Below are 23,098 nucleotides of genomic sequence, written 5' to 3' on the forward strand. Positions count from 1 at the left end.
TTAGATGGACTGATAAGGTAGGGAATGAGGAGGTTCTTTTTCATAATTTGTGAGGAGAGGAATATATGGAAAACACTGATGACTAGAAGGGACAGGATGATAGGATATCTGTTAAGCCATCAGGGATGGACTTCAGAGGTTCTAGAGGGGGCAGTAGAGGCTAAAAACTGCAAGGGAAGACAGAGATTAGAATACATCCATCAAATAATTGAGGATGTAGGATGAAAGTGCTACCCTGAGATGAAAAGGTTGTCACAGGAGAGGATTTTGATGTGAGTTACTTAAGACTAGTCAGGAAAAAAAATTGAACTATTTCCCCACTTGTTGACCAACACTTCCAACAAATTACCCAAAACACAGTCTCTCACATCAAAGATACTAACCAATTCCTTCGCCAACTATCCACCTTCCCCAGCACTTTCCTCCTAGATTCCTACCCATCACTGCTGGTGCCACCTCCATATACATCAACACCCCTCATACCCATGCCATTGTTGCTATGGAACACTACTGCTCCCAACATCCTACAGGCTTCAAACCCATTCCTCATACATTTTACTAACTACACCCTGATACACAACTACTTCTCCTTTGAAAGAAATGTGTATGAACAAACTTGCAGCACTGTCATGTGCACTCACATGGCATCCTCTAAAGGAAATCATCCTAGACTCCCAAAACCTCAAACTCCCTGCCTATTTAAAGTTCACTGATGATATCTTCAAGATCTGGCGTCAGTGCCAATAAATTCTATCCTCATTCCTTCACATACTCAACACCTTCTCTACCACCTGCTTCGCCTGGTCCTTCTCAACCCCTTGTGCCACCTTTCTGTAAGTTTACCTTCCCTCTCTGATGGCTCCATCACACCTCTGTTCATATTAAACCCCCTAACTACCAATGACACCTGTATTTCAAGATGACATCCCCTCCACACCAAAAAATCCCTCCCATACAGCCATGTCACCCATAGATTGCAATTTACAGTGATGAGAACTCCCTTGGTCAGTATGCTGTGGGTCTCATGAGGGCCATCACAGTCAGGCACTACCCCTCAAACCTAGTCTGCAAATAGATTTTCCGTGCCATATCCCCACACACCTCTAATCCTCCCCTCACCCCAAAGAATCAACTCCAAAGAAGCGGTGCCTTCATCACCCGATATCACCATGGACTGGAAAACTGAACCATACCCATTGCCAGGGCTATGGTTATTTATCATGAGAGACTTCCCAGCCAAGATCCCTTCTTCTGCCCCTAAAGTGATCTTCCGTCACCCACCCGATCTACACATGATTCTAGTCCATCTCTATGCCAGGTGATAGGCATGCAGGATCTGAGGCATGTCAAGGGGTTGATTGCCTGCAAGTGCTTAGGGCTCTCGTCACAGGTTTTCTCTGTGCTGGTACATTTTCAAAGTGCTCAACAGACCTGGGCAGGTATCACTGACAGTGTTTCCTAACTGAATGGTCTTAATGAGACACTTTGCTGTTTTATTCATACAAGTGTCAGTGTCATACCCTTCCATGATCACACCACAGGTGGGCATGAAACAGAAAGGCTGAGAAAGCATAAGTGTCCTTTGCTGCTTCAGATTGCACTCAGATTTCATTGAATGGTTTTGAATGTTCCCTAGTCATTACAGACTGTACACCAAAGCAAAAATTGTGGTTGCACTGCACTCTAAACGGATGTGATCATGTTCAGTCAGCTTGCCAGCCCATGACATCCTTAGATAAGGTTTGGAGCATCCTTGGGGTGTCAGCAGTGTCAAAGATGTCAAGAATGTCATCCTTTGCTCACTGCATTGTGAACTGTCATTTTTGACCACAAAATGCATGCCAGTCAATGTCTCAAGTGAAGGGGTGGTTTCACTGATGGTCTTTATGCCACTCCCTGAGAGCTTTTCATTTTGATTCTGAGTGGCAGGGTGTCCGAAATGGTTTTCTGAGCCACCCACAAGAAAACCATATGATTCAATTCAATTCAATTTAGTATCATCCATTTTATCATATACATGACATAGGAATTGTCATATAGAAAGAGAGAGAGAGAGAGAGAGAGAGCATGATTTATATTTTTAACAATTAAAGGAAATAACATTTTGTTTGTTACACTTTACATATTTTGTCTTCTTTCTACATGAAAGATGAGAAAAAAAATTTACAAGGTTTATACAATGAAAAATTCGTTAAGGGGAATAACATTTTCTTAACTACACTTTAATATTTTTCTTAATTAAACTTCACATATTTTGTCTTCTATTTACATGCAAGTTGGAAAAAAATGAAGGATTACGCAGAAAAATCAAAAGATGAGCACTATCTGTTTAGATAGCAAAGAAATTCATCAACATTATAGAAACTCTGACCTAATAGTAGCCTCTTTAATTCTTTTTTAAATATATGTATGTTTTGTATGCTTTTTATTTCTTTTGGTAAGGCATTGAACATTATTTTGGGTAGATATATCACACTATTTTGGTACAGGAATTTTGAATGTATGTTTCTACGGAAATTGTGCCTGTTTCTGGTCTGATAGTCATGTACTTCACTGTTTAGAGAACAGAATTCTTGATTTGACTTTAGGAAACATACTGATTCATAGATGAATAAACTAGGGAGGGTCAACATTTTCAACTCCTTAAAGAGTCCTCTACATGGATCTCTGTTGGCAACATCCTTCAGAATACGAATAGCTCTCTTTTGGAGCTTAAAACAACTTTTTGTGAAACCTGTATTCCCCTAAAAAATAATAACATGTCTTAGATTATTATAAATGTAAGAGTAGTAGGCACATAGTACTGTTTCAAAACTGCAGTTTTCTTTACGTTTTCTTAATGGTTGGTTGGTTGGTTTTGCGGAAGGAGACCAGACAGTATGGTCATGGGTCTCATCGGAATAAGGAAGGATGGGGAAGGAAGTCGGCCGTGCCCTTTCAGAGGAACCATCCCGGCATTTGCCTGGATTGATTTAGGGAAATCACGGACAACCTAAATCAGGATGGCCGGACGCGGGATTGAACCATCGTCCTTCCGAATGCGAGTCCAGTGTCTAACCACTGCGCCACCTTGCTCGGTTTTCTTAATGTATAACAGTATTTACTAAGTATTTTATTCAATAGTTCAACATGTTTTTCCCATCTCAAGTTATTATCTAGCCATACACCTAAAAATTTTGTAAAAGAAGTTTGTTTTATCAGACATTTCCCAATCTCTACTCTTACGTTATTTTTTACTTTAATCCTTATGTGCACAAAGTTCATCCAAGTGGTTTTTTTTGTCATTTATAATTAATTGTCCTGAACCATTCAGCTGTCTCATTCATTGTTGAAGCTATTTTTTCTTGTAGGTCAGCTTCACTAAGTCCCTTAATAAAAAGGCTCATATCATCTGCGAAAAGTACTGATTCTGCTCTTGTTAGATGGTTAGGAAAATCATTAATAAAAACTACGAAGAGCAGAGGGCCTAGAACAGAACCCTGGGGTACACCACAGTTGACTCTCAGATATGTTGAGTAATATTTTTTGCCATTATGTATTATTTCAACACTTTGATATCTGTTGTACAGATGCGATTGAAACCAGCTGTATACTTTTCCACGTACTCCATAGCAATACAGTTTCTCTAGCAAAATATCATGGCTGATGAGGTCAAATGCCTTGGATAGATCTAAAGTATTCCACAGTTTAAGTCCTCATTATCCATTACAGTTAAAACCTGTTCCAAGAAGTGATATACAGCTGTTTCTGTAGACCTGTTTTGGCTGAATCCATTCTGTGCATTGGTTAGAATTTTGCATTTGTTTAGGAAACTCAACAGTCTCTCATATATAATCCTCTGAACTACTTTAGCAGAACCTGAAAGTCGTGACAATGGTCTATAATTGTGTATGGTAAATGGACAGTCTTTTTTATAAAGTGGCTTTACTATTGATTTTTTAACATGTATAATGGAATTCACCAGTTTTAAATGATGTATTAATGATATCAACTAGTTCAATTATTATTTTGTTTGCACTATATTTTATGACCTTATCAGGAATACCATCACATCCACAGGACATTTTTATTTTGCAGCTTGTTAATTGCATTTCTTACTTCTGAATGCATAACAGGGTACAAAAACATTGTCTTTTCATTTGCTGGAACTTTTGACTTACTACCTTTTGAGTTCCCCAGCTTGTTGATAAGATTTTGAGCACTGTTAATGTAATAGTCATTGAACATATTGGCAACGCATTGAGGGCCTTCAACAACGTTTCCTCCCTTTTTTATGATAAGATTATCATTTGTCACTTTGGATTTGCCAATGTTAAGGTATATGACCTTCCAAACTGATTTGGTTTTATTGCTGCCTTTTCTGATAATTAAATCATTGTTCAGTTTTTTTGATGCATGAATAATATGGTTTTAAAGCTGCATTACGCTTTGAATGCCAACCCAGATTTCTAAGAGTACCTGCAGATTTCATAATTCCTGCAGTTAACTATGAATTAGATTTGAGAGAGATTTTTACTTTTTTGAGGGGGAAAGCAACATCACAACAGTATTTATAATGAGAGAAAAATGACTCACATTTATAGTCTACAGTTTTGTTTGGGTCTCTGTCCCATTCAACACTATGCAACATGCTATGAAAATTCCAAAGGTTACTTTCATTAATATATCTCAATGCGGGTGTCAAGTTTTTCACATCCATCACAGAGAGGTCGAACAAAGGGGTGAAATGTGAGTAAGAAGGGGTGTGATGACCTTCCCATCATGTGACCTGTCCACAGTTGTGTTGGGCGGAACTGTGGTAAAAATTTTTTCCCATGTGTCGACACCTTGCTGTATGAAGCACCACTGAGCACGCAGGTGATGTCACAACACACCACAGTTTTGCATCATTGTAGAGGAAGGTTGTAGGCATCTTTGAGACAAATTTAAAGTTTTTACATCACAATGGGAAACAATGATGGGTTTTAAAAGAGTAATCCTTTAATTGTGTTGTGCAGTATAACTTCCCCTTGAAGGAGAAGTAGTGGTCTGGCTATGTTTGGTAAGGCATGTGAGGAATGAGGTAGTGGATTTGGAGTCTGAAGGACACTATCTGTTTGATAACAGAAATACCATGAGCTTGAAAGTTGTTGGCATACAGGGACGTGGCATCCAGGGACGTGGCATCCAGGAGGTAAAGAGACGAGGATGGAGGATAGTCGATCAAGGCAGTGGTTAGTATCTTTGATGTGAGAGACCAAGTTTCAGGCAACTTGTTGGATGTGTGGTCAACAAAATCAGATGTTCTTTCAGCAGTACCACAATAACAGCTAGAAACGGGACACTCAGGACTGTTGGGTTTATGGATTTAGGAAAGCATGTAGGTGTGCATGTGGGGTGTTAGTAGGACGAGGGAGGTAATGGTCTCAGGAGAAAGGATTTCAGTAGGGATGCGATGATAGTGGCAAAACTTGTAGAGGGAAGAGTCAGACAGTTGGTGGAACCCATCTGTCAGGTAGTCACTGCAATTTATCATGACAATGGTGGAGGTTTGCCTGCAGGGAGAGTGATTAAGTCAGAATATGTTTCAAGATTGTGTATGGCTGTCCTTTCCTCAGCTTGAAGGTTAGTATCCTTAGGAAGAGATTGAGGGAAGAATGGTGAGGCTGAGTTGGAGATAAGGAATTCCTAGAAGTTGAACAAGGGGTGACTAGGTGGGAAGGGTGAAGGATCACAGTTGAATGGTGGTATGAACTGGAAGAGACAAGGTTCGATATTGGAATTAGATTGGCTTTGGTTGGAGTGTTTGGTGGCAAAGAAGTATTTCCACCGGGGGTACTGGGAGAAGGAGAGTAGATCTTTGACAAGTCCAACATGGTTAAACTTGAATGGGGGTTGAAGGTGAGCTCTTTGAAAGGATTGAAACTTTTGTTGGATTGGTGTGGAAAGGTTAACAACAGTGTTTTGGATTTGCATGGATCCTGGATTTTGTGGAGTGATGGAAGGAAGTTTTGAAGGATGTGACAAATTGAAAGGGTCAGCTAGGCAGGGTGTGGATGCTGTCAAGGGTTGACAAGGAAGTTCACTGGGGGCAGGATAGGACTTGAAGGGTAGTGGTGTACCTGCCACCCCTCCCTCCCACATTCCTAGCCAGCAAACAGGCTGCTTCCCTCCAAACTGCGGGTTGCTCCACAACCTCTCTCTCCAACCTCTCACCTTTCTCTCCTTCTACCACCTCACCCCATGCTACCACCACCCTACCCCAGTCCAACTGCTCAACTGCAATCCTGGCATTGTGTGTCCAGCAGGCATCATGTAGGGGGATAGGTGTGTGTGTGTGTGTGTGTGTGTGTGTGTGTGTGTGTGTGTGTCAGAGAGGGAGAGGGAGATTGGGATCAAGATCTTAATCCTATAGGCCTCTCTGGCTGGGATGAGACCTGTTGACAGAATTTAGAAAATTAGGTTGGCCCAAAATCAATATTAGACACCGAGGACATCTAATGTATCCATACTGTTTATGACTTGATGAAATCTGTGGAGTCTTCACCCATTCATATTGATAATAGCAGTTTTTTCTGTCCTGTCTGTTCTCTCTGTTAGTGTCAGTCATATATTGAATCGAAAATGATTTTGCAAGCAAATAATTAAATATCATAGCATGTAAAAGATTAAAAATTCTGAGGCTCTAAATTTCAACTTGAATGAGGCACATCATTCAAATATTCAGGGTAACCATAGGGTACTCTTACTCCTCCACACCTTTGTTTACTTCAGGTACTAATATTACAGCAATCTCTAGTTCCAAAAGCTAGCAATGTCATGGCTTCTCTATGCAAGTGGTAATTTGTTATGGAATATAAGCAATAGTATAGCCATCATGCACTTCTACAAATCAATGATTTGTGCAGTAGACTTGTCCATCTATTTTGTTTGTAGAAATTAACATGATGTGTGAGCAACTAGTTAATACACAATGACAGTATTATGGAATGAATGATTTTTCTGCTTGCCATATAAAGGAGAGGTTGTGACACAGGTGGGCACAATTAAGCTTTTGGGCAAAAGGCCTTCTTCTGAAGCAGTAAATGTGCACATATTCTACAACTGAATTACAAATAACCTTGACTGCAATAAAATATTTATTGGTAATGGTAACTGGCTTCAGGCAATATGTGATGATCTTCAGACCATTTCACACAATGATGGCAGCTGGTTTCGGTGAATGGAGCAGGTATCCAACATCCATAAGCATGGTTATTGCAACTATAGTGATGAGCAGTCCCTCTTCCAACATACCTAGGGTCCCACTGAGGACGTCACGGACCAAAATTATCCTTCCAGCCTTGTACAGTAACAAACCTCTCATGCTTTGTCTCTCCAGTCATCTACCACCTCTGACATACCCACCATCTGGCCACAGAGGAGCACGCCCCTCATGCCTGAGAACCACCAGGATTGGACCAACTGAATTACATTCTCAACCAGGGTTTCAACTACCTCTCATCATGCTCTGAATAGAGGAATATTTTTCCCACTATGCTTCATACCCCTCCATAGTGATATTCCAACACCCACCAAACCTACACAATATCCTTGTCCATTCCTACTCCAAACCTCTTGCCTCATGGTTCATATCCCTGCAGTAGATATAGGTGCAAGACCTGTCTTACACATCTCCCACCACCACCTATTCCATGCCTGTTGCAGGCAACTCCTATCCCATCAAAGGCAGGACTACCAGTGAAAGCAATCACACAATCCACAAACTGAGCTCTAACCATTGTGCTGCTTTCTGTGTGGACATGACCAATAACACACTGTCTGCCCACATATATAGCTACCAACACACTGTGGCCAAGAGATAGCTGGACCACCCACTTGCTGAACATGTTGCTGGACGCATTGTGCTTCTTTTCAGTGACTGCCTCACAGCCTGTGCCATCTGTGTCCTTCCTACCAACCCCAATGTTTCTGAATTGCACAGGTGAGAACTCTCCCTGCAATATATCCTGTACTCCCATAATCCCTGGCCCCAACCTTCACTGGTCCCTGCCCTTCACCTATTAATCTTTCCCTGCTCCCACTCCAGAACTACAAGCTTTACATTCCACCAACACACCTACTTGTCTTCTTGTCCTTCTCTACTTCTTTCCTTTTCCACTCCCATTTCCTCCCTTCCTTCCCCCTCCAAACCTCCTAGCTGTACGTAGCAACCCTACCCTATCCCCAACACATGCCTGCTTCCACAACCAGCACTACACTTTCCCTCACCACTACTCTGCTGTCCGTCACCCTTCCCACTCAAACCTCCTTCTTACCCCCACCACCCAAGCCAGATTACTTCTATCACCAAGTGCAGTTTCAGACTACAGCTTGGCCACAGTGGCCAGAGACAGTTGTCATGCACGGATGAGTTATGCTTATGTGAATGTGTGTTTTTCTCTGCCTCAGAAGAAGGCCTTTTGACCAAAAACTTAAATGTGTAGCAGTCTTTTCATTGGGCCTTCCTGTGACTCAGTGTATGCTGTGTATGGTGAGTAGCAACGTATCTTTCTCATAATATTGTCATTATTCTGCCCTGGACTTTCCATTGTTTGATTTTACTTAGTACATAAATCTTGTTTCACTTTCTTTCACTCAAATCTGCAGTATGGTGTACTATTAAAGGGAAATCCTCCAAGAGTTATGTTTATTTTTATATGCCAGAAGAAGGCAGCTAGATATACATTACAATTAGCACCAATAAAGTCCTGCAAAAACCACTTTCAGTTTCCTAACATAATTACAGCACCTAGGGAAAAGATCTCTTTGTAATTGTTACAGAAGCAGTTTATTTACAGTGGGCATGTATGTGAGTGATTAATACAAGAATCTTGCCAGCAGTGGATATTTTGATGAGTTGTATAGAAAACACTGAAGGGTCAATTAATGTTTGGATTTTAATCAATAAGAATGTGACTCAGTGATTTGTCTGTTAATGTCACAGTGAGTGAGTGTGCTGTGAGCTTCTTCTGAATTCATTCTGTAATTGTATTAATATTTTACTGCGATTTTTCTCCCTTTGTTAAACAATAAAATTCATTCTTCTACCAGAATAGTGAAAAGTGGCAAAGACTGCATACCAGCAGCACGATGCAAGTTGTTAAAAACTACATGTACTGGTAAAACCTTCCATGGCTCAATTGCGTTAAAATAAAAGAGTCTTATGGGATAGTAAATAACAAGATATTATGTGAATTTAACTTGTATATGAAAGTTTTGGCAATGCAAATTCTGAAATTCTTTGCTCCACAGGACATCAGTTATGTTTACTTTACTGGTGATGTAATTGACCATGGAGTGTGGGAGACAAGTAAAGAAAGGAATAATGAGTCATTCCAGCTTTTTTATCCAACACTGAAACAAGCATTCGATGATGCACCTGTTTTTCCAGCAGTTGGCAATCATGATGCACATCCTCAGAACCAGTAAGTCCAGTTCTCAATATACTAGAGGAATTGCGAAATTTGCCTGCAGTTTCAAAGATAATTTTAAAGGTATAATTACTTTTTCTAATCCTTCAAAATAAGAAAGCACAACATTCTTTGAACTAAATGTATAATATAGTCAATGTAGACTTTACTAGACCATTCTAAATCAATAACCTCTTTTCAGAAACAGAGGAGTACCCTGCAGCGTCCTGAATGATTGGGAGCCAACATAAGGATGTTACTATTTGCCATTTTTTCATCAATTTTTCATGAATTTTAACAATAAAGTTTATTGTAGTCAAATGCTCCCATAAATTATTTATGACTGAAGTGATTTCAATTGACTGCGCATCTAGTGGCCACGGCACTTTGCACACACTATACTTCTTGGTTAAAGGCAGCATAAGAACCCGCTGGGAGTCTGGGAGTTGCTTACTAGAAGACTGCTTCTGGTTACTGGACTTGGTAGGAAGCTTTTCATGTTTACCTTGTTATCGATAGAGAGCAGCAGCAACCACATTACATTTTACAATAAAATTTCAATTAGAAGTATCACATAAATGGTGACTCTTCACACCTTCTGATGCAGCCATTAACCAAAAAGTATGTATGGTCTACTGAAAATGACATATTAGGTGAACCCAGTTCACAGATCAAATAATTTATGGGAGCATTTAGCTGCAATAAACTTTATTGTTAACATGGGGGTGTAATAGTACAGGACATTCACTGAAGCACAAATCACATCATGGGTGTGTGAGTTGTACTTGTGTGAATGTCCATCCTGGACTTTCCATTGTTTAACATTAAATAAATATGATTCAGACTGTATTTTTTTATCGTGAATATGCCCGAACTAAAAATTTATCACCATAATGTGCAATCCCTGCGTAATAAGATCAATGAAATTAACGTTCTATTAACACATCAACTTAATGATATCTCAGTGTTATGCATTTCTGAGCACTGGCTTAACCCAGAATTAATCCAGAATATGAAAATAAACAAATTTGTCTTGGCTGCTTACTACTGAAGGAAAAACAGCAAGCAGGGTGGGGTAGCAATTTACACAAAGGATAAAGTAGATTTTATTACACTACCTGACTTAACTAGGGCAAATGTCGAAAAGGATTATGAAATTGCAGCTATAAAAATTACTCACAAGGGAACCTCCCCATCGCACCCCCCTCAGATTTAGTTATAAGTTGGCACAGTGGATAGGCCTTGAAAAACTGAACACACATCAATCGAGAAAACAGGAAGAAGTTGTGTGGAACTATGAAAAAATAAGCAAAATATACAAACTGAGTAGTCTACGTGCAAGATAGGCAATATCAATGCCAGTGTAAGCTCAGGAGCGTCGTGGTCCCGTGGTTAGCGTGAGCAGCTGTGGAATGGAGGTCCTTCGTTCAAGCCTTCCCTCAAGTGAAAATTTTACTTTCTTTATTTTCGCAAAGTTATGATCTGTCGTTCGTTCATTGACGTCTCTGTTCACTGTAATAAGTTTAGTGTCTGTGTTTTGCGACCGCACCGCAAAACTGTACGATTAGTAGATGAAAGGACGTGCCTCTCCAATGGGAACAGAAAACATTTGATCGCAAGATCATAGGTCAACCGAATCCTCCACAGGAAAACACGTCTGATATATTCTATGCGACACTTGTGACGGCATGTGCGTCACATGACAGGAATATGTTGTCGACCCACCTAACTTGTACACTTGGCGAATGGATAAAAAGATTCTTCTACCTTGCCCGATTTAGGTTTTCTTGTGGATGTGATAATCACTCCCAAAAAACTGATGGAAACATAAGAGTTTGTCACATAAACTGAAAACAAAAAATTAAAATTTTCACTCGAGGGAAGACTTGAACCAAGGTCCTCTCATTCCACAACTCCTCACACTAACCACGGGACCACAGCGCTCCTGTGCTCAAATTATCCTTCATGTTGCTTATCTTGCGCATAGACTACTTAGTTTGTATATTTTGCTTATTTTTTTCATAGTTCCACACAACTTCTTCCTGTTTTCTCGATTGATGTGTGTTCAGTTTTTCAAGGTCTATCCACTGTGCCAACTTATAACTAAATCTGAGGGGGGTGCGATGGGGAGGTTCCCTTGTCAGTTCAACCTGGTTATTGCTACAGTTTACCGATCACCGTCCGGGAATTTTGAACTTTTCTTAAACAAAATGGAGTCATTGCTAAATAAATTAAATAAAATGGATTGTGAATTGATAATCTGTGGTGACTTCAATATTGACTTCCTCACGAATAGTGGAAATAGGGAGACCATTTTGAACCTTCCAACATCCTACAATTTAAAGGCTGAAGTAAAAGCAGCTACCCGAGTATCAGAAACTTGCCAAATAGCTCTTGATCAGTTTCTAGTCAAGAAGAGTTTACACAACACCTCACTAAAAATTTTCAATGCAGGTTTTAGTGATCATCTTGCTCAAATATTAAGCATAAAAGTACAAGGCAGTATTATTAACAAAATGTCTTTCAGAACAGCATATCGAAGTTATAATCAGCATAATGTGAACTACTTCAACAACTTATTACAGAAAGAAAAATGGCTAGGAGTGTACAAAATGAATGATCTAAATGAAAAATTCAACACTTTCATTGATACATTAACCCATTTCTTTGAACTTGCATTCCCACTGAAAACATTAACCATACGGGGAAACTCTAGAACAAACAGCTGGATCACAAAGAGAATAAGGGTTTCATGCCAGAAGAAAAAACTACTTCATGAAATATGTAACTCAAAAAATTCCTCACCTGTAGTATGTGCATACTATAAAAAATACTCCAAAATATTAAGAAAAGTAATAAAAGCAGCAAAAATAATGCATAATGATGAAATCATTTATAATTCAGCTAATAAATCAAAGGCTATGTGGAGTGTTATAAAAAAAGAATGTGGAGAATACAGACAACCTTGGAAAAATATAACACTATCACATGAAAATAAAAAAGTAACAAACCCCTTAGAAGTAGCCAACACATTTAACAACTTTTTCACAGGTGTTGCTGAAAATATGTTACAATCAAACTTTAAGAGCACCCAGGCAAATGAATATAAAATAAGTGCATGTAGAGGATCAATGTACATCAATTCTGTTTCACAAGATGAAGTAGCTAAAGCAATAAAAGGAGTAATAAATTCCAAATCGGCAGGTACTGATGGTATACCTGCAACAATGTTAAAGAAGAGCGCATCAAACCTAATTGAAGTACTCACACATTTATGTGACTGCTCACTTCAGGCAGGCACTTTCCCTGATGTGTTGAAAACATCAAAAGTTATTCCTGTATATAAAAAAGGGGATAAAGACAATGTAAATAACTACAGACCCATCACAATTTCCTCCTGCATCTCTAAAGTACTGGAAAAAGTTATGTATGAGAAACTTATGAAATTTATAAATAAAAACAGCATCCTATGTAATAAACAACATGGATTCAGAAATAAGAGGTCAACGACAACTGCTGTCTATGAGTGCATCAATTCCATCCTAAACCTGATGGACAAAAAGAGGAAACAATAGGAGTCTTTTTAGACTTGTCAAAAGCTTTTGACATGGTGGACCATAAAATTCTGCTATCAAAGCTAGAAAGATATGGTATTCGAGGTCTGTCCAACAAGTGGATCAGTTCCTTCCTGACAAATCGTATGCAGGCAGTGTGCGTCAAGCACACAAATATTGAACTAAAAACTGTATCTAATCACTTATCTGACTATAAACAAATAAAATGTGGTGTACCCCAAGGATCCGTATTGGGAACCCTTCTGTTTCTTCTGTACATAAATGATCTAAGCTTAAGTATCGATGCACACAAAACAATCATATTTGCAGATGACACCACGATTCTACTAAAAGGAGATGACGATGAACAGTTACAGCAGACAGTAAACATGGTCACAAAACAACTTAGCAGCTGGGCACAGAGTAATCAGCTCATAATAAACAGTAAGAAAACCGTTGCTCTAAAATTCCACAATGTTCCTAACAAGGACATGTTTATCCCATCAGTCTCTATCAATGACGAACCAGTTGGTAACAGTACTGAAACCAAATTCTTAGGACTTTGGCTGCAGAGTAACATCAGATGGAATAAGGATATTGAATATCTCAATGTAGAACTGAGCAAAACATGTTATCTTCTTTGTTCATTAAAATCATGCTGTAGTGAGAAAACAGTATTGAATGCATATCATGCTTTCTTTCATTCTCGTCTTAGATATGGGGTCACCTTCTGGGGAAACTCTAAAACAGCTAATAGCACTTTTAAACTACAAAAAAGGGCCATTAGAATCTTGTTTGGGTGCAAGCCTAGAGACTCTTGTAAACCCCTGTTTAAGAAATCTAGTATTCTCCCATTACCGTGTGTATACATTATGGAAACCCTTTTGTTCTTTAAATTAAATGTAATAGGCAAGGACCGGAGACTACAAAAAAACTGTGATATACATGAGCACTTTGCCAGACAAAACAGAAACTTACATATGACTCAAATCAGCACAGCACTGTGCCAAAAAGGTACTTTTCACATGGGAGTTAAGCTTTATAACAAACTTCCTGAAAACATAAAAGCTATCACTGAGGTCAATACATTTGGAAAATCTCTAAAGTCATATTTACAGCATCACTGCTTTTATTCCATTGAAGAATATTTAAATTTGTGAAATGTGTTATATAAATACTTACGTGTAAAGTGTATTATTGTAAGCTTAAATATGTATGCCTTGAAATTACTTTCAGCCTGTATATTTATAACTTGACTTGTCCAATGTCTTATGCATAAGCTGCTATGTAGACAACAGGACCAATAAAATACAATATAGAATATACAATAGACCAAGAAACAGCAATCTTGGTAGTTCTGTAGACATTATGTCTAAAATTACTGATTAATAGTGAGTAAACTCCTATGACTGATTATTTGTAATTTGCAGATATTTTGTCTGTCTATTTTTAAAACAGGTATGCACCTGATGATGTAACAGATGAAGCCGTGTCCGTAATTTGCAGATATTTTGTCTGTCTATTTTTAAAACAGGTATGCACCTGATGATGTAACAGATGAAGCCGTGTCCACTAAATGGCTGTATGAAACAATGGCAAACCTGTGGCAGACATGGCTACCAGCTGAAATAGTGCCAACTGTTACAAAGGGTGGATATTATACAACCCTTGTGAGGCCAGGTCTTCGGATCATATCTCTCAACAACAATGTGTGCTATAAATACAACTGGTAAGCAAGTTGGATTTTTTACAATTTTGAATTCACCTTTGATTACAATTATCTTAATTTGACCACCAAACAGTAGTTGTTTTTGGGCTGATCCAGTATAAAACTTCATGTTTCGTTCTTATAATATAATGAATCAATATGGAAACTTACTTCATATAATAATCTGCCTGTTGATAGATTGGCATACTGTAAATTATCCATTCCACCACAAACACTGCTGAAATTGTTATCCTCATTTGCAAAACACAGCAAATTTTAGTTACAGAGAAGAAGTATAACATTACTTCTGTATTCAAGATGGCCTAAGAAGATCCCTCATAGCTTGCAGCATTGTTGCCAGCTTTCACCTGTGAAGCACAAATGACTACAGGCAGAAACAGTTGCTTTCTATGGAGCTGTGACAACATTGTAGTGCTACTGTAGAGATGTTCACAAAATAGCGTTATGTTATTGGTTGACGTAGGCATGTGAAGCTGCCACATCCAGCCCACACAACTATCAGGGATCAACTTACGCTGACTCGACATCAGTCTATTTCTTTAGACAGTATGTCAAAAGATGGAGAAAATGCAGGATTCAATTTTTACTGCATTAACTTGTGAGTTTATGCTTTGATATTCAAAACTGAGCACAAAGATATTATTTAGAGGGGCAATATTTCTCTTTATGAACCAAAAGGTGAACGACATCAGTTCATACTATATTATCATTTCCCTATATTATTTTATAGTCTGTAAACATATAAACACAAAAATTAGACTCATTCAAATAAGAAGTATCTGCTTATATGTAGTCATCTCATAATTTTTTTTCAGTAACAACTGCATCACAACGGCATCAAGGTATATTTCATTATGTACATCATCCCTCAAGAATATGCTCAAAATTGATTTCAATTTTTGTTACATTAATAATATCAAGGACCTATATCATAAGATAAGGGAGACACAGAGCTATAAACAGTTCATGCACAATGCACACAGACTATTATATTAGAAGAGTCATTAACAAATTATTGAAGCTGGATGTCTTACGAAAGATGCCTGGGAGGGGTTGCAGGTTGCGAGGTGTATTTGCCAGCTGTTTCCACTGAGTCTGCCGGTTGTCACTACGCATAATTCTCAGACACCAATACTTTGGACGTGCCCTGTAAACTGTGTGACTGAGTGTGCTGGTGTTTTCTTTTGAGTTTTTTTGTCAAATTCAGTCGCTTCAAATATTGTTGCCAGACATCCTTATTGGAACTGCATAGAGTATGGAACTTTCCCTGCAGTTGTGTCACTGGGCTTAGTCCTCAGACAGAAAGAAAGTGCACATGTATTCTATACTGTGCAACTAACTGTTTGAGTGTTTGCTTTGAGTTTCCTGTCGAGTTTTTCGTTCTACATGGTATACATGAAGCATCAGTGAGTATTTCTTTTATTGAACTATGCAAAAACATAATCATATGTAAAATATCAGCCAGATTCACACAAGAACTTCCCAGTGTGAATGTTCCCAACATTTCAATGATACAAAAATGAGTGGAGAAATTTCAAGAGACTGGATCTGTGTTACACAAACAAAGATCTAAAGAACATAGTGTTTCAACTGGAAATAAATTAGATGAGATAGGGAAGGCCTTGGAAAGAAGTCTGAGAAAATCTCTGCAGTGTTTGGTGCTTGAGACTGGTGTGTCAAGAGCACCTGGTCATAGAGCTGTGCACAAACTGAAATTGAAACCATACAAAATGACGGTAGTGCATCAGCTGAGCAATTCAGATACTGTTGCTTGACATTGTCATTGCAACTGGCTGTTACAGTCTATGCATTATGGGGAAGTTACATGCAATAAGTGCACCGTAACTGTGTTAAACTTCTCCATACCATATCACAACCAGCTATGTACTTCACTGTTGGCACTACACTTGACAGGTATCTTTCTTAAGGAAGTCACCAAACTCAAACCATTTTATCAGACTGCCATGGGGTATCACTCCAAATCACTTGTTTCCAATTGTACACTGTACAATGGCATCTCTCTTTACACCACCTCAAGCATCACTTCACTCTGACTACAGAAATGTACAGATTATGAGGAGCTGCTCAAACATTGTACCCCATTCTTTTTAACTCCCTAGGCACAGTCATTATATTAGCTAGAGTGCTGGTAGCACTTTAGTCACAAGTGATTCCTCCACTGATTTCATGCAGCTGTTTACAACTACCCTCTGCAATGCTTGATGCTCCCTGTCTATTAGTACATTAGGTCTGCCTGGTTTTGCTTTAGCTGTGGCTGTTCCTTCATTTTTTCCTCTTCACAATCACATCACCAACAGTACTTGGGCAGCTTTAGAAGAGTTGAAATGTCCCTGATGGATTTCTTACTCATGTGATGTCCAATGACTAGTCCACATTTGAAGCCACTGATCTCTCCTGATTGGGCCATTCTGCTGTTACTACTGCTCTACTGACAACTCAACATGCCCTGACTCCTTTTATACTTGAGGGTCGACCTCTCATGACATTTAGTGGCCAATTACATAGGAGTATCTGGCTACTTTTGATTAGATAGTGTATGTGTCAAACCAAGTGTGCTTAGCTATGTAGTGGTTCAGTGCAATGATTTGAAAAAGAATGTCATTCTTAAGCCATTAATGGAAATGGTAAATGATGGATGCTAGTGCTTCTGACACAAGCGATATATGATGTTCACACCACACACTATGAAAACTGGAGTAAACTGCTTCGCATAACACTATATAAGTAGCAGTAACTACAGCACAAAATTCTACAAATGAAATATAATTTTGCTGTTCAGTCTATTATTATCAGATTTACAAAATATTTATATCACTTAATATTATTTTTTTGATACAGATGTGATGTTCTGGTACAAAAAAATACCACAATTACATTTTTTTAAATGCTAGTAATCACTGTGTTCTTTTAGAATGACATACAAGTGATTTTCAGTAGTATAAGCAAGATAGGGCATTTAGAAGCCTATAACCTCTATCATAAATTATTTGGTTGTCACATTAAAGTCAATATAGTTCTTACAGATTCTGAAGTTAATCTCTGCATATTATGCTGATACACATTAACTTTTAACTATATAACTGAGGCACTGAAAATGATAAAGGTGGGAAAGAGCAGAAACAAAGTTTTGAGAAAAATAGATGTTTGTTAAAATCATATTTGTAGACAAGCCAACAGTCTCATATGTTTAACCTGTTTTTTAACCAAGTCCCAATGTCCTATATTTCCCATGAGAAATAATTTATCCACTTTTATGTTGTGAATTTTTAAATAACATTTAGGATACTTATTATTGGTATTAATTCACAAAATATTTATGTATCCACTGGTGGCAATAGTGTCTTTTTGAAAGCTGTATTACAGTTCGTAATTAATGCAAAATTAGAATCAGAAAATAAATAATAGCTACTAAATGCACACACACAAATATGACCTATGCAAATACTTCATGTTCCTCATTAACGTCATTTTCATTGAGAACATTCAGTGGTTTGAGATTCTGGCAAAACTGTCAGTTCACTTCAGGCATGAAATCTAGTAGTTATGTTAAGTTTTTGAGTTTGAAGATTGATATTTGCCTTCCATGTACATATTTGGCCACTCACTTGTTCAGGGCAGCTACAAACTGTGGGGAAATGACAAATAGTGGTCTTGCTCAGCATGACTTGCAGAACATGGTGGCCTCCCAAGACTCATAAGAAGACTATGTTACTCTAAACAACAGTTTCTGGCAACCAGCTGAAAACTTAATCATTGTAGAATTTATGAAATGTACAATGTATGTCTACTTTTGGTTTGATAGTAAGGTCAGTAATGCTCATAAATGTTCTGAAATCCTCAGCGTCCATTTTAGAGACTATAAAAGGTTTAGCTAGTGTAGCTTTCTGTATCATGTGACACCAACAATCAGGTGAAAAAACTGAAACACAATACTCTTCATTTTTCAAATTTGACCAAATTTATTATCACATAGCAGAAGAGTGTTTTGTGCTTTGAGCCCATATGTAAGTGAAATCCAGAGAAGTTGGTGAGACAGCTTTTCGTGAAATTCCGTATGTTCAATGTGGGCCTACAGCACAGATAAAGCTGGTTCAGTGTAAGATCAACAGATGTCAGGAACATGCAAAAGTGCTGCTACAGTTTCAGAATCAATGGCAGTTTGCTTTAGGGCCTTGTGATTCTTAGTGTCTCAGTTACTAAGGATTCTTGGTAAGGAGGATACAACATGTTATTTCAGTGGAGAGCCATTAACTGATGTTACGATAATTTCAGCCATGCCCGAGGGAAGTCTGTTGGAGTCCTTACAGTTCATGTTGAATACTAATGACCTGACAGGAGATATTAATAATAACATCAGAATTTTCTCAGATAATGAAGCACTATCCAGTCAGATCCTTATAAGATTTCAGAGTAGTGCAAAAATTGACAACATGCTTTAAATGTTCACAGTTTTCAATTTGTGAAAACGTAATGTCTTATGACTGTGGTGTACCTGCACTCATGACGTGTGTGATGTCAGAGAGCATGCATTCATATAGTTCACAGACATGATTGCAGAGGTCACATGGGTCGGGCCCTTGGTGCACTCTAGTTAGCCGCCAAAGAAACAACATTATTTAAGTGGTCACATACGAGTGCTCGGCCTACTCTCTCTCTCTCTCTCTCTCTCTCTGTGTGTGTGTGTGTTTGTGTGTGTGTGTGTGTGTGTGTGTGTGTGTGTGTGTGTGTGTGTGTGTGTGTGTGTGTGTGTGTGTGCGTGTGTGTCAGTGAGTGAGTGAGTGAGAGAGAGAGAGGTAAAAATTATCTATATTCATGCTTCTGAAATTCAGTACAACAATATAACTTATTGTTTCATAGGTGGATTCATTACAAGCCTGCAGATCCGTATGGGCAGCTGAAGTGGTTAGCAGAAACATTACTTGCAGCTGAAGCAGCAGGAGAAAAAGTACACATTCTTGGTCACATACCATCAGGAGATAGTAACTGCTATTCAACATGGTCAAGAGAATACAACAGAATAGTTGATCGGTATGTCGCTGTAAAAACATTACGAAATATGTAACAGTTCATTGTTAATGTTTATCTACAGTACTATCTTCTCTGTGTCTGTGGACACAATAAATAATCACAAAATTATGTCCTTTCAACAACTTGGTCATTACGTCCTGTGAAAGTCATGATGACTCACAATAGACAGTATCAGGTGGTCTGGTTGGTCAGCAGATAAAGAACATTTCTATGTAAGGGAGAAATGAAAGGATTGGAAGCTGTTTTATTGTGGTTATATTTAGGTATCTGAAGGGCTGAACCTTCAATCTTCCAAATTTTTCAACTTGTGCAGTGTTAAACTGTGTTAAGACTGTTATCAGCTAGTGGATGTGATGGGGTTTTAGGACTAATATCTGGGGATATGACCGAGCGAGGTGGCGCAGTGGTTAGGCACTGGGCTCGCATTCGGGAGGACGAAGGTTCAATCCCGCGTCCGGCCATCCTGATTGAGGTTTTCCGTGATTTCCCTAAATCGCTCCAGGCTAATGCCGGGATGGTTCCTTTGAAAGGGCACGGCCGACTTCCTTCCCTAATCCGATGAGACCGATGACCTCGCTGTCTGGTCTCCTACCCCAAAACCAACCAACCATCTGGGGATACATACACAAAACAGTAAAGACAATAACCACACAATATAGTTAGTCATCCTAACATCTCCATAGTGAATATTTTGCACATATTTGCAGGTATTGTTCCTCCAACAGAAAGTTAATTTGTTAACATGACAGTACAACAAGTTGTCCAATATCATACAGGCAAGGAACATGATGGGAGGAAAGTGTCTTGTGCATATGCACAGTGTGAGAATAAAAGTTCTACTGGCAGAGATGACCCATCTAATTGTCAGTGTGGTAAGTGAGCCAATGTTTGTAGGTTAAGCTGTAGCATCGACCCCAGCTGACATTCGCCAGGTTGTTGAGATTTATCCTGTGGCATATATATTATGGTTGCCAATAAAATGTTTACAAACCACTTGATGGTTCAATTGGGATGTGTTTTAAAATTTGTTATCTATCATGGAAATGTTGGAAAACCTCTTGATAATAGATATAAATTATCCCGAAAAAGCCTATTTACAAAATTTCAAGAATCTGTATTAAGTGAAGAATCTGAAGATACACTTCAGCCTCCTGGAAGGACCATGAAGACAAAGTTATACTAATTGCAACACACACAGAGACATTTAAACAATCATTCTTTCTGTACTTCATAGCAATTGTAAAGGGAAGAAACCCTACCATGTAGTAGGGGAAAGTTGTATATCTTTGACCACTTTTCATATTTATAATTATAAATGACACATAAATATTTTAAACAATATTTTTATTATGTTATTTGACAGTACTTACCTTATCTCATAATATAGTAACATTTTAATTTTTTTGTCTTAAACAGTTTGACAGAAGTATTACTTTTAGTAGAAGTGTGCAGTTGATCAAAGGTACAATGATACCTCCCATGTTGTATCTTTGACCATGCAAAGAAAACAGAACACTGGTATGAAAACTGACTTTGCGTTATACTTTTATCTAGAACAAGACAAAAAAATTACACAAATGTAACTTGTTCTCATTTTTGTGTTGGCCTTTGAATGAAAAATTCAAAAATTTGACTTGTTCATGACGTTGTGATTGCACATGTGAAATTTCTAACAGATCCTTCTTTGAACAACACACTGATGTCATCCACAAGTGGTATTGTGAAAATGTTGATATGCATCCTATACTGTCTCACAAATTTCACGTCAGCTCTCTCTTTTCCAACTACTTTTAACACTTGAGCTGCAAAATGTTTAACTTCAGACACATTAACCCAAACATTATTGTGTTCTTTAATGTTTTCTTGGCTCAAGGTTGGGTTAGTTAGACATACTTCATCTTGGTCATGTAAATCATTTAATTCCTCTTCCTAGCCCAGTGATGACTCAGCATCACATAGGCCACTTGCATTCATGGCTTCAGAATCAGAAGAATAATCAATAATAATACATCTCATAGCTCTTCACTTTGGGGGCAGTAGGCCTACATATTCTTTGAAGTGACTTTCTTCTTTACTTTCTCAATGTCTTCCTCCTTAGGGGTGTTGGTTATTGTTCTTATTTTCCTCTCCTCCAACTTTTGCTACTTTCTTTTCTTGGGTCAGCTCTTGGGAAATGATGAATAATGTCTGGAGTGACAGGCTGGATCTTGCAGTCTGTAGATGACTGTGCTTCATGAAGTGGTTCTTCTGAGATTTTGCGAGTTGGACTACCCAAGACTGTGTTATCATTTGATCTGTGAGTGATGCTTGAGACAGCCAACTCATCACTGCCAAAAAAAAAAAAATTCATTCAGGGGAACTAGTCCCAAAACACAAAATCCATTGATAATGTTTCTGGGCCAAATGCTTTTTAATAGGCTATTCCTACAAGGACTGTAATCTGATAAAGTGTCAAAGATTTTCCTGTATTCCCAAGTTTTAACATCCAGCCATTCATGAAAGTGTTGAAGTAAGTTTTGCATAGTCCAAATCTTTTCTCAGTGAGGGGCTGCATCTTATGGCTTGTATGAGGGTGAAAAGTCATCATGAAAATTCCCATCACTTTTGCTAATGTTATTGCTGGGATGGTAATATGGCTTTCATGATTGTCCATCAGTAAAACCACAGGGCTTTGTCAACTGGGCTTGGCATGTCAGATGGAATGTTTAAAAAAATTGTTGTACTATTGTCACAATTGAAGCCAGAGGCTCAAGCAAGGCTGGGTGCAACAGTTCATTGGAGCGCCTCTTATGAAAATCTTTTAACCACTGTAATCCATCTTTCTCTGTGGTTTTCCAGGATGGAGGAACATTTTTATTGTTGGCCACAGCATACTGGTATGCCAACTGTTTTACAATCATCAGGCTTAAACCATGGTGGTCTTGACAGCTTCTTTCATATATTTAACCAGCAGTAGTTCATCCTCCTCAAAAATTTTTAGCACACCCAAGTTAGGTGAATATATAAACTTTCCCTGTCCAGATGCTCTAAATTGTTTGAAGTAAAAAAATCAGTATAGATTTTTTGCTGCCTTTCCTACAGCCATAACTCCCAACTTTACAGCATTCACTGTTTCCTCCATATTTCTATCAATATTTTTTCTGGTTACTCCTGCTTTGCTTTTTGGCACTCTGCAGTTTAAAAAAAATCTTGTTAATGGCTGAATATAAATCGATGCTGTACATTTGACCTGTCAAATGTACATGAAATGAGTGGTCAAAGGTACAACATGCATTACAGTAAGGTTTTCACTTAGGACCACATGTCTGTGTTAGGTTATGTTGTTAGTTAAAACT

At 38.3% G+C, this 23,098-nt stretch overlaps 1 protein-coding gene across 1 annotated transcript in view; it reads left to right on the plus strand.

The window, feature by feature from the left end:
• Positions 1-23,098, plus strand: part of LOC124594484 (sphingomyelin phosphodiesterase-like) — a 148,684-nt gene that overhangs the window by 99,699 nt on the left and 25,887 nt on the right. The window contains exons 6-8 of the mRNA XM_047132860.1: positions 9,274-9,446; positions 14,520-14,714; positions 19,593-19,763. Of these exons, the coding sequence (XP_046988816.1) occupies positions 9,274-9,446; positions 14,520-14,714; positions 19,593-19,763 (539 nt within the window). The remainder of the gene's footprint in view (positions 1-9,273; positions 9,447-14,519; positions 14,715-19,592; positions 19,764-23,098) is intronic.

The sequence above is a fragment of the Schistocerca americana genome, chromosome 2 (assembly GCF_021461395.2).
Source record: "Schistocerca americana isolate TAMUIC-IGC-003095 chromosome 2, iqSchAmer2.1, whole genome shotgun sequence".
Taxonomy (NCBI): domain Eukaryota; kingdom Metazoa; phylum Arthropoda; class Insecta; order Orthoptera; family Acrididae; genus Schistocerca; species Schistocerca americana.